The sequence below is a fragment of the Nannobrachium achirus genome (genome assembly GCF_963921795.1).
Source record: "Nannobrachium achirus genome assembly, chromosome: 11".
Classification (NCBI taxonomy): Eukaryota; Metazoa; Chordata; class Actinopteri; order Myctophiformes; family Myctophidae; genus Nannobrachium; species Nannobrachium achirus.
This window is the reverse complement of record NC_137820.1, coordinates 14,902,013-14,915,520: the sequence shown is the minus strand read 5'-3', so window position 1 is coordinate 14,915,520 and position 13,508 is coordinate 14,902,013. Positions and strand designations below refer to the sequence as shown.

At 43.0% G+C, this 13,508-nt stretch overlaps 1 protein-coding gene across 1 annotated transcript in view; it reads right to left on the bottom strand.

Annotated features, from left to right (window-relative positions):
* sema3ab (sema domain, immunoglobulin domain (Ig), short basic domain, secreted, (semaphorin) 3Ab) overlaps nt 1–13,508 on the bottom strand; it is a gene marked incomplete at both ends in the record, with an annotated part of 37,350 nt that overhangs the window by 22,365 nt on the left and 1,477 nt on the right. Inside the window, one exon of the mRNA XM_080737736.1 lies at nt 558–718. Coding sequence (XP_080593862.1) covers nt 558–718 — 161 coding nt within the window. The remainder of the gene's footprint in view (nt 1–557; nt 719–13,508) is intronic.

Here is a 13,508-nt window from a genome sequence, read left to right as displayed (position 1 = left end):
CCCCTTCCATACACTAATATGTGTTCCCGGCCGACTTCGCCACTTTTCAACCTGTCTTCATATAATAGGTCCTCACTAACGTTCATGATAAAATAGCACTTTCTTTTCATAGGAGAGCTGTGGGCAGGTCAGAAATCCATCCACCAGTGACATCATCAATGGGGAATCCAAGCTAATAGAAACTGCAGGCTTTATATTCCTGAAAAGTTGCAATGTTATAATGGACGCCATTGTTCTCGCGATAATAAAAATCAATTTTTTTTTCCAAAATATTCTTTATAAAAAGAAAGCGATGATGTCACTGATGGATGGATTTCTGACCCGCCCACAACTCTCCTAAGAGACCCAGACTGAGTAGAAAGAAATTGTGCTATTTTATCATGAATATTAGTGAGGACCTATTATATGAAGACAGGTTGAAAAGTGGTGAAGTCCTCCTTTAATTTTACCTATGCTGCATTGTCTGAAGGACAAAAATATGTTAATTTACTCTTATGTACCTGTGGACAAGATGTAACGATAAAGAACCACCCTGAACATTAAACATGGTCCTGTACCTGTGCGTAGTCTTTGCTAATGTTGAGGAGGTTGAAGGAGAAGATGTGGTCCTTGGCTCCCACCACCAGCCTGCCTTTCTCCTCGTCCAAGAGGAAGGTGTGGTAAGCTGAGCTGTTGGCCAGGCCCTCGAATGTCACTAGGTTGTTAGACTCCAGCATTTCTGTGGAGGAGAACGGAGAGAATAGGGAATTTCGATAATCACTTGGTTATCATTACAGTAATTATGGGTAGTTCTGTATCACAACAACACCGCAGACGCAAAGCTGTTTCAAATGAAAGTGAATCAACATTGCAATGAAGCAACGTGTCAGATCAGCAACAGAAGATGCCCTTCTGAGTTCAGACAATAATGTACTGTATTATCTGTTATCTAATTTTAATGCAGGTCTGTTATGCAACATTTATGATCTTCATTGGTTAGACAGCAAGCATCTACAGCAGCCGTATGACCAGAGATTCACCTCCTTGTCCATCAGGTTGACTTTTCAGTATACTGAAAAGAATAGTACTCTGCCCTAGGACATTCACCAAATATTCGAATATTCGAAAATTCGAATATCAAAGTCACTATTCAACGTCGAATATTTGCTTATTTTTATTTTTGTATTGTTTTCTCTTTAAAAAATATATAGTTTATAAAGCTTGGCTAGATAGGAAGTCTATAAGAATGAGTTGTCATTGCCCCTGCTCTATACCAGGGGTTCTCAATCCTTTTTAGGCCGTGAGCCCCAAAATAAACATATTTGAACTGGGGACCCCCACCCTGACAAGCACTTGGAACTGTAGGTATTAGGCATTTAATGTGACTCGGTTCCACAGATAAATATTGTGAAAATAGCAGATCTACATGCTGTGAGCATGTAGATCGGCTATTTTCACAATGTTCGCCTCTTGCATACTTAATATTTGACAGTTTGGCCAGCCCTGTCGAATATTCGACTATTCGAATACTTTGAGGTCGAATAATTAGAATACTAAAAATCACTATTCGTGAGTGCCCTACTCTGCCCTAATAAACACTTTGAGGATCCATGCTGTACTTCATGCCCTGGGGCTACAAGGAATGTTACATTGCTTTGTTTTGGATTTAGGCTCCTCAGGATCATCTATCCTCTATTTAATTGCAAAATCCCGGTCCATTTGCACACTCTCATGCTGTGCTCACACACTAGCAGCGACAAGTCATTTTCATACAAATATCAGTTGCACCACCAGCTAAAAGCTGACAGCTGACACACGCTGCGTGACGGGTGCGCTGCGCTGCAAAAAAGGTAGAGCCGGCTTCAATGTTTTTCAGCACTCCAATGACGCAGTGAAGCATCAATCAAACATATGTTTTTGTTTCACCATTTACACACGCCTTCTGTCTCCCCACAATTCCTGCTCCATTCCGCAGATGGAAGAATAACTGATTCTTGCCGTAATCCAGTTCCCTGCGTTATTTGACCCTACCCTTTTATTTACGCAGTGTGGCTTGAGCAACACTTGAGCACTTCAACAGTGACACTGCAGCAATGTGGCTGTCCACGCTCGAGCAGTTTTATAGCTCTTGCCACCAAGCCTGTGAAAGCAGTGTCAGTGTTAGATTAACATTTGTGATTTTACAGTGTTCTTTCCTGTTCTTCTTCTCAACGGCCTTTCTGTTCCATTCTCTCTGCTCCTAAAGTAGCGATTCAGTCTCGAGACCCAAAAGATACATTTGGTGTCTCTCCGGGGCCTAAAGTTATAAAAATGCATTATGAATTAACCACTTAAGCCCTATTTAATCGTGACTTTATTGTTTATCATTTTTTTAAGATCCCCATTAGTCACTGCCTCAGCAGTGACTATTCTTCATGGGGTCAAATTACTAAATTACAGTGAAATAAAAAATGACAAGCACAAATAAAATAGCAATTCCATGACTACATACGCATTTACATTGCATACGATAGAAAACGGATAATAAAAAGTAGTACATTATTTGGTGCCCGTCATGTGCTCATGTTGGACTATGCAAGGCAGGGGCGTCCTCTTCCCTGAGGAAAGCCTATCAACCTGGCCACATACCCCAGTGACAATAGCTGATCTACAAGCTACCCGGTTACACATCGGCACTCTAAAACATTGCTATTCCGACCACCTAGTCCTAAACCTTACCTAACCTCAGGAAAACTAACGCTGGTGAAATGCTAACCTGCCGACGCTGGTGAATTCGAATCTGGTTTCGTAATGGGGAAATGCCACTGTTAGCCACTAAAATGCTCACCTTCCTCCGCAAATCACACACACACTAACTTGTTCCAGGTCTACAAATATGGAGCAGCTGAGCCAGCTAGCAGAGAGGTGGACAGCAGGTATTGAAGCACCACAGCCAAGCCATCTTGGGCTCTAGGCAGGTATACGGCAATGTTGGCAGCCAACAATCAAACTGTCTGGCTCGGGGCCGATCGACCTTGACCGGTGCGGCCAACTTTGCGGAACATACAGTAGAAATCTGGAAACTATATACATGATGTTGCAATGCTCTGAGAATATTCCGCCAGTAGAAAACGGAGGATTACTCTGAACCCACAACAACCATTAGCTGGCTTTAATATGGGCTACTTTTAGAAAGAGCCAGCTCACGTTTTGCTGTGTAATCCATGGGTGTTCCCAAGCCTGGCCGAATGAGCGATTTCCAAGCTCACAATGGAAAACTGAACTCGGCTACAAGCAGTATGTTGAGAATTTTGTCATGGGTGAATCTGCAGGCCTACATTACGACAGGTCATTTTTCTGTGACACATTGCTCACACATGCGTTCACACTACGTCCCTCTCTCATGGTTTTTGTCTCACTGCCCACACGATGACCCCCTCCACTTGGCAAACCACACAAAGAGCGTTGAGGTATGGATGGATGAAAAGAGAGTCGAGAGAAAATTGACAATCCTTCCACTCTGGCTCTTCCTCTCGCACTTTCATTCTTTCTCTCTCACTCTCTGTTTCTCAGGGAGTAAATAACAAAAATGTTCATGAATGTTTCAGCAGAAAAATGCCCACCTCTTTGAAGTGTGTCGGAGCCCGAGAGAGAGAGAGAGAGAGAGAGAGAGAGAGAGAGAGAGAGAGAGAGAGAGAGAGAGAGAGAGAGAGAGAGAGAGAGAGAGAGAGAGAGAGAGAGAGAGAGAATGAGAGATAGAGAGAGACAGAAACAGAGATTTCACTTTTTTTAAACATAGGAGTTAAAAGAGGAGAATAAGAGGGATGATGCAGGTTTCTTGGATGCTGACTGTGGTCTAATGTTTACTTCCAACCATCGCATTTTTTAAATAAGTATTCTTTGACTCACCACAGGGACAATATTTAGGTTATTGTGTGCATGTGTGCGTAACCACATCATTATCGTTGCTTCATTAATTCAGTGCCTCTTAAACTATGTTGTATTTGAACATAGTTAAGAGGCACTGAATTAATGATTAATTCAGGTACTGTAGCTCAGAGGACACTATTATATATTATATTTTCTTAAAGTATAGAAATGAAGGAAGCTGGATTATTACAGTTGAAGATCAATTCCCCTCAACACCAAATTGTCACACAAAAATAGTTGATATACAAGCTCACAATGTGTCGCTTTATAACAACAAAGGTTCAAGTGGTTAAACAACTGAAGATTTTTCATTATGTTTGATAGAATTCACAGAAAGGCTCCAAAATACATGTATATGAACTGCCCAAATGTGGTTGGAAGCTGGAAACATAATTGAAACATTATGAAATGCAGTGTTCCTCGTATTAAAAGTAAAATAGCAAGAAGCTCACTTTTCTGCGTATAGGGATCTCCTTATGGAACAACCTGCCCCTGCATCTCAAACAAAGCCAAACAAAGGAAGACAAGTTAAGGAGACTCTGTGCATGAGTATTGATGGTTCACTTTTAAGGGAGGGAGTATGAACCATGTGCGAGGGGTTGGCAGGGGGACTAGAAGGATTATCTTGTTAATGTAATTGTTTCTGTAGATTTGTTTAATTCCATGTATTCTTTGAATCCATCAAGGACCTCTTCGGAAATTACTGTTTCCAGTAACACTTTTAAGTGCTCTCTTATGTGCTTTTGTGTCACGGTGCTCCTTTGAGTCGTTTTGCCTTTTTTCCGAATATATATCAAACACTCTACTAATGAAAGGTGGAAGGCAGGAGGAGGGAGGGTATAGAGATGGAAAGAAAATCTGAGTTTTGAGTTGAGCCAAAGATGAGGTTGAGAGGTGAGGAGAGAGAAGAGCGCACTGAGAGAGAGGCGAAAGCAAAGACCTCCTGGGCCGACGGTAGTTAGAAACAGATTGCTTCTACTTCTACTTTTACGGATCCACCTCTTTGGTATTGGCCCTAAATCAAAAAAGAAATCCTATTTTCAGCGAAGGCACATATCGTCGTTGTCGGGTGGAAACCGTGTATGTCCAAAACCGTTCGTTTTGTATTTATCATTTAAAAAATGTAAACTAGTGAAAACAGCCGATCTACAAGCACACAACGCCTCGCACCGCGAGGCGTTGTGTGCTTGTAGATCTGCTGTTTTCACTACTTTTGTGCGACGGCCTTGTATGATGAAGCAGGGCTTTACTTTGCGAAAGAACGTACAAATTTGAAGATACGAGGATTCTGCTCGACAGTGACAATATGCGTGAGCCAGCTTGTGCACCCGTGTACGCATGCACGCACGGTCGCACGCACACACGCGCACACACACTCATACTGTATACATAATGGTAATGTACAGTGGGTCTTATTGCTGTTGTCTGTTTTGTTGGTTTCCATTGCGGCTCAGTTCTCATAGCATGAAGATTGATGCTTAAGAGCAGCTAGCTAAATGGTCTCTTAAATCTGAAGTCTAAACTCTGTGGTCTTATGTGAATCAGCCATTAGGCACACTGAACGAAACCAATCCACATTTTGAAGCATCCCACAAAAGTCACCACAACGATTAATCTAAAGAGTTCACAAAAATGTGTCATTTCGTTATATTTATTACAGTTCTATTTATTTAATTACGGAACAAGCCCAGTCTGTGGCCTGCAATTTACCAGACCCAAAACCTGCTTTGTGCAAAGCTTACCGAGTCATCCATATGGACCTGTTAGAAATATGATTTATGAAATGATGAAATGAGACTATGAGACAGTGGCTGTTGGCTGCCTTAGATTAAATGTTCCATATGTTTATGGAAACTCAAATCAAATTATCACATGCCTCCGGAGCCAGTTAGGCTTCTCTATTTTTGTTTATGAAGCACATTTTCAAATGCGACTAGTCCTCACGGTTTCGTCAGATTATCGGGGCGGTTATTAAAGAAAGTTGTGGTCCTAAAAGAAAGCAAGGAAAGAAAATGAAGGTCATAAAAGGTAAGGTTGTTGTAAAAAAGTGCCGTTGAACCCAGCCCAAAGCTCTCTGTGTCCCAGATTAGAGTTTCTCTGTAGCCACGGTGATCAATCATCAGCAGAACCACTGTAAGCCCTTCTCTGACAGTACAATAACACTCTGTACGGCTTCATTTAATACTCGCAGTCGTACCATGGTGTCGCACACACCGGAAGTAGCTGATCTACAAGCTCACAGCGCACCGCAGATGGGACACATTGTGAGCTTGTAGATCTGCTATTTATGGCGCCCGATGCCACCGTACGACGAAGCGTAAATCAGGCATACCTCTGACCCTTTTCACCTGCACCATCGAGACAGAGTGAGTGTGAGTGTGCGAATGCGTGTGCACGCACAATCGCACATACTGTACGTGCATGCATTTATGTATTTTGTAATGATGTGTTAAACAGAGAGAGAGACGTGATTCGCCATGGATTTTGTTATTACTTTCCAATTCTACTATGGCAGCCATGTCTGAATACAACAACACTATTTAATAGAAGGGCTATTCCATATCCTGCTAACCAAAGAGAATGGCTCTGTATCCGCATGCATGGTAAAGCCTGGTTTATACTTAGTTGCGCGCCGATGTCTCGCACCCAGAATAGCTTAAGCTTGCAATGTGTCTCAGCGATCATGAGCTTGTAGATCTCTCGTTTTTGTGAGACACGATGTGCAAACCAAGTATGAATCAGGTTTAACACATCCATTTTTTGTGTAGAAGCTAAACAGCAACACACACCCAAATGTACACACACATGCACACACACGCACACGCACACACACGTCACCATGGAAAACAAACTAAACAACTGATTCCGTGCCTTTAGTCTCCAAATAACAGACGACCAACAGGACAGGTGTGTATGCGTAAAGGAGGGGAGAGAGGGAGCGTCTATAGAGTCTAGACTCTGCAGTTTTCCTCCGTATAAAGGAAATGACTTGTTGCTCAGAGAAAGAAGGCGAGCGTGTTTTATAAACAGGAAGGTGTTAGAGATCCATCCTTACAGAGCCAGTCAGCTGTAGCCCTCTCTCTCTCAAACCACACCTGTGTGTGAAAAAGGTGCACAGTGTCCATGGAAACGCACCGTTCAACAGGGACCGATAGTTATTAAAAGTGAATCACCCTGGGACTTATATGCTCAATGGGGCCGATGTGAGAGCCGTTTCTGTGTATGTGCATGTGTGTGTGTGTGTGTGTGTGTGTGTGTGTGTGTGTGTGTTTATGGAGCATACTAGATACAATACACAGAGGTGTAAGTGTTATTGGAAAGAAACAAAAAGGTTTCCTAGCCACCGAGGTGACAGTAGCCCTGCATGTTAGAACTGGTCTCTCTCTGTACCGCAGGCAGGCAACGCAAAGCCACGCCACCGCTAACATCACACTGATAGTTTTATACATTATTTCATCCATGTATCCTCTGTGCTCTTACTGTAACCACGGACACACACCGGTGCACCTGCGGAAAAAGCTCAGGAAATGAATCTGCTGTAAGCCTTCGGTACCTGCTTTATTCAGTCCAAACTGAGAGGCACCAGCTCATTCCATAGTGTTCAGAACATGTTCCAAATAACAGAAGAACAGATATTGGCTAAGTGGGTACATAACTACAGATAGACACTTTTAAAAGCACCATTTTTCAACTCTTTATACACGTGCAGAATGGCCATCATTGCACATTGATAATCTATTGTGCATTAAGCCAACCGGGTCACAGGTTTGGGTGAACTATAAACAGAGCCATGCACCTTGTGTTCTTAGGTTGCTTTCATATGTCCCGTTTTAAAACAAACCAAACTGAGTCCTCTTTGAGTTCGTTTGGAGTGTTCTCACATGTGCAAAGAAATCTCCCTAAACGGAGTTGAGGGCTGAAACGAGACATATGTGAAAGCACACTTAAAATAAAAGATACTTTTGCGTGCAGGCAGAAGACAGACAGGCGAGTGGCCAGACAAACTGACAGAGCAAAAAGACAGACAGGTGGACAGACAAGTGTGTGACCTGTAGCAGGCGCAGCTGCCACTCTGCTATATTCTCCACTCTCCCTTTCTCTTATAGTCCTGCTTTGAAGTGGACCTGCCTGTTTCTGCCCCATATACCACTTTCTGTGCAGCTGCCCCTGTCCGCCAAATGTCCACTTTCACTTGCACTTTCTCCTTAGTGAAAACCTCAACATTCAAATCAGTCTCATGCTGATTTGTATCAGATTTGTAAAATAAAATTATAGCCAAATTTGCCCCCAGGACTTTTTTGTTGTTGTTTTAGCCCCAATGTCTGACTGTACCTCATGCTGTTTACATTTCTATTAAGGTAGTCAATCAATCAATCAATCATGTAAACTCTCTGAGTTAAATGAACGCTCCAGATTGTGCATTATTTCCCTTTCTTTTTTGTGTTCTCTGTCTCTCTCAACCATTCTCACTCCTTCTGTTCCTCTTTAAAAAATAAAAAACATATTCCCAAGCACTCTCGTTGCCTTTTTCAATTACCATTTTCTCTTCATCGTCATTCTGTTTTATTCTTTCTTTTGGCTCATTCTCTGTGTGGACACTGCTGTATTCTATTACAATGGATATCTGAGTTAGAGAGAGAGAAGAGGGGGAAAAAATAAACAGAGAAACAGAAAAAAGAAAAGAAGCGGCAGATGGAATAGATGCAAAGAATGAACAGTCCCATGCGAGAGCGATAAAAATAAACTCTTTTACCCTATATTCTCTCTCTCTCTCTCTCTCTCTCTCTCTCTCTCTCTCTCTCTCTCTGGACTGGAGGGCATAGTGTGATGTGTTATCTAAGTGCTACCGCAGAGAAAGCAAAAACACACCACAACAATAACCCATGTGTGGCATTACTGTATGGGCCCTCCAATCTATTGGTTTCAGTTCACAAGCTTTAATTGACGTTCACTCTGCACACGGGTGAATGTGTGATTGCCCAGTGGCAAAACACAATGTAGCGCTGGATCATGTAAACAATATAGGTCGACTAACTTGACTCATTCACTCGTGCCTGAGGATAAGGAGACACGGCATAGTGTCATCACTAGCACATAGGTTATTACACATAGATTATTACATAATCATCTGATCGCAATTGTTTGACATAATCGCGATTATTTTCCATAATCGCCATAATAGTTTGATTCGTTTCAATGTTGAAAAATGTTCATATATATTTTTTTAAAGTAAAAAATTGTGGAAATAGCAGATCTACAAGCTTGTAGATCGGCTATTTCCACTATCAATGTTATTTTTTAAGTTTAACGTGGTCAAATATGTCAGTAATTTCTTTGTATATTTAGGTTATGTGTCATATCTGCCATGTGCAACTTCAAAGCCTAAAAGCCAAACAGAAATGTAATTGTCAATTATTTGTATTATAATCGTCATGTAAAATGTCATAATCGTGACAGCCCTACCAGCGCAGTGATTTGTTCACCGTCATGCAGAAATGCATTGACACAACTCACATTTTTGTAAGATATGATGCATGTACAGTACGTACACCACAGTATAGCGCTTAGGGTGTTACTCTGCCAACTATTTGAGGTTTCGGGGTAACTGCTGTGCCTGTAATTGAGATCAGACACGCTCAGGTAATTTGAATAATCCTCAGGCAATGACATTAGCTAAATGATGTTGACAGTTCCAGGTCAGATCTCATAGTGTGAAGCTGTTAGTTGGCCGGTATTGGGCACCAGAGATTAGATCAACAGATAGAGAGGGGGGGGGCAAAAACATACCCACAAAGAATAGCAAATTGTAAAGTCAATCACTGGAGCATCTGGCTGTAGCCATGCATAAAAAGGCCAATAGTGTCAGTCGATGGTATAAGACACAGTATTCACTTGGGATGGGACGATATGAAAATGTCATATCACGATTATTGTGACAAAAGAAATCGCGATTTACGATATTATCACGATAATCACAATCCATTATCCTGGGGCGGAACATCTGCCAAAAAATAGCAGATCTACAGTACAAGCTCACAACGCATCGCGCTGCGACGCGTTGTGAGCTTGTAGGCAATTTTTTGGCAAAGACATTTGATAGAGAGTGAAAAAATACTGTATCAAGTACGTATGTTATAAGTACTTTTTACCAGAGGGTTTAAGTGATATGCAGCTCGGCAAATAAAAGCTGAATTGATCCCAGTGCATGACGGAAGACGATATCACGTTAAATTGATATCACGATAAATCGATTATCGTGAGTGTTTTTTTTATCACGATAAACGATAATATCGCTTATCGTCCCATCCCTAGTATTCACCATTTCAATCCCTGAGACAGGCAGGTCTTCATCTAGCTGCATATCGTCACTGTCGGGCAGAAACCTCGTATCTCCAAATTTCAAATTGGTATGTTTTTTCGTAAAGCAAAGCCCTTCTTCATCATACAAGGCCGTCGCATAAAAGTAGTGAAAACAGCAGATCTACAAGCACACAACGCCTCGCACCGCGAGGCGTTGTGTGCTTGTAGATCGGCTGTTTTCACTAGTTTAGTTCATTTTTAAAATGATAAATACAAAACGAACGGTTTTGGACATACAAGGTTTCCACCCGACAACGACGATATGACACCATTCAAAATACCGAGCTCATTCACACTGGGGGAAACTCAACTCCACTCAGGAGATTCTTAACATGCTCATGGATTAAAGGTGCGGGGGGGAACTTCCTCATTCCCCCATGACTCTGATTAAAAGTCCGTAGCACACCCAAAAACAAGCCGCGGCTTCACTATGACCGGCAGCCGGCTCATGTGACCAAAGAAACAGCCTGCCTGGTTTCCATTGGTGTCTCATTCCTTGGCTTGGTGTTCAAAAGTAAGAGTCTACGTAGACTCTGTTGTTACTTATTATACGTGTGTGTGTGTGTGCACGTGTGTGTGTGTGTGTGTGTGTGTGTGTGTGTGAGTACATGTGTGTTTTTACATGTGTGCAGGGGTGTCACAAGGGGGGGGGGAAAGTGGGACTGAGTTACTAGGGCCCAAGGTGGAGGGGCCCTAGTAACTTTAGCTGTTGAAAAATAGCAGATATACAAGCTCACCGCGCGGCACCGAGTGCCGCGCTGCGAGCTTGTAGATCTGCTATTTTTGAAAAGGCGTGAAAATGTGTGAAAATCTTTGAATATATGTATTTTTTAAGCGAATATTTTTAACTCAAATTTTGCTCTTCTGGGGGGGGGGGGGGGGGGGGGGGGCTGTAACGAAATATTTTGAGATGGGGGTCCGTGGCCAAATACATATCATCTTGGGGGTCCTTGACATGAAAAAGTTTGAGCACCACTGACATGGAAACATAGGTTTTTTGCACACATTTTCACAATTTGTCTATAGTTAACATTCATGGGGGGGCCCGCAGTGAATCCTTGTACCCAGGGCCCAGAATTTGGTGTGACGCCCCTGCATGTGTGCATGTGTGTGTGTGTGTGTGTGTGTGTGGGGGGGGGGGCTAAGTCCTTGGCTTCGCTCATCAAAGGGGTGGACAGGTCGAAGAGAAGGACTACTTTTGGCAGTACACTCAAGGCCTATAAAACCAAAGTACCCCGTCTTCCCTGCCCTGGCCAGTAAACAACATGTGCTCTGCCTCGTCCGGCCCGCCGTCCACATGTAACACATATGGATCCCGTCTCTATGGGTTCTGTGGACCTCAAGAGGGTGAAAAAAGAAAACCTTCAACCTCTTGAAGAATAATCTGTCCATCTCGGTGTAAAAATACACTTTCTGTGGCGAAACGGCCTACTGTAATCCCTATCATCACTCAGTCACTTTACTTGTTGATACAGTTGGACCTCAGCTCATGTTTAGGTAGCCGTGGGGTGCTATTGTTATCCTTCCCCCTGGCCCACTGCCCTTTTGCACCCCGCCCCTTCCCCCCTTCTTCCCAAACCACCTTCTGGAGATCAGTTAAGGGACCCCTAGGGTGTGCGTGCGCGCGTGCGTGCGTGCGTGCGCGTGAGCGCGTTCTTACTCACACTGTAAGAAAGGGAGAAGAGAGGGTGAGCGTACAGTCAGAGAGACAGGTTATCTGTTCTGATCTCATTTTACTGACTGACTCAGTGAGTTTACTGAGAGAGGTTTATGATCCTTCTACTTGGCTGAGAGGTGTGACCTCCCACTAACCTCTAGGGGTCAGGGTTCCATCACCTCACAGCCCTGCGTGTCACATTTTCTACCCACAGTAAGAGGGTGCAGTGCACACTTTGCAGGCAGGTAATATACAGGTATGTATCCCCGGATTTAAGTCATAAATTACTTATATGATGATTTAGGATGACTTAAAGTTCTTAAACCTCATGATAGTATCCTTCGTGATACCCTAAGCCTGAGAAGGCTTAGGGTACCATGTATTTCCTCAACATAGTAGCAGGGATGGAAGTTGTACTTGATCACTAGATCATGGCAAATACTTCTCAGTTCTTCAGGTTGAGCAAGAGTGAAATGTTCTCACTTGCCACACGGCAGCAGAAATATCACTTTCACCGTTGAAACTAACACTGCAGACTTTTTATTGTGCAGGAATTGCGTCAAATGAAATGGCAGGCAAATAATAACCGCATCATGCTTGCATCTAGATTTCCACCGGTGTCTGTCTGCGGTGATCCAATAGAGATATCACTGCTGGGGCGGGTCTCAGCGCACTGGCAGCGTGTGGTTAGAAATGACTGATATGCTCACAGGTATCATTAGCTATCTACAGATGGCCATGCATTGGCGCGTGCATGTGTGTGTGTGTGTGTGTGTGTGTGTGTGTGTGTGAGTGTGTGTGTGTGTGTGTGAGTGTGTGTGTGTGCGTGCGTGCGTGCGTGTGTGCGTGCGTGCGTGCGTGCGTGTGTGTGCATGAGTGTAAGCGTGCAGGAATGTATTAGTGAATGTATAGGCATAATTGTGACGTGCGTGTGTGTGTGTGTGCGTGCTTGTGTATGTGTGTGTAATTACGGCACTCCCAGTGCTGAGAGAGAGGAGAGAGAGGAAGGTCTCTCTTTGGGAAAGCCATCTGCTGAAACAGACTTGTACCATTCATCCTCAGTATAATTACCATGCAGGGAAGGACAGAGCGGAAAAATGACATCCAGGAGGAAAAAGAGGGAGAGAGAGAGAGAGGGATGGATGGATGAATGACACTTAACTGCCAGCAAATCCGTGTCTGGCAGCACTTTTCATTACAAAATTGACAACAGCATTCTATCAGGACAGAGTCAGAGAGAGAAGGACGTGGCCAGGAGGGGACATCTGTACACATTTCAGTGAAATCATTCGCAGAGCAGTAGGGCTGTCACAATTATTACATAATCGTCTAATCGTGATTATTTGACATTATCGCAATTATTTTGTCATAATCGTCATAATCGTGAATGTTGAAAAATGTCCGAAATAGTGGAAATAGCAGATCTACAAGCTCACAACGCGTCGCGAACGCGACGCTAACGCGACGCGAACGCGACGCGTTGTGAGCTTGTAGATCGGCTATTTCCACTATCAAAGTTATTTTTTAAGTAGTAAGTTGTCAAATATGTCAGTAATTTCTTTGTATATTTAGGTTATGTGTCATATCTACCATGTACAACTTC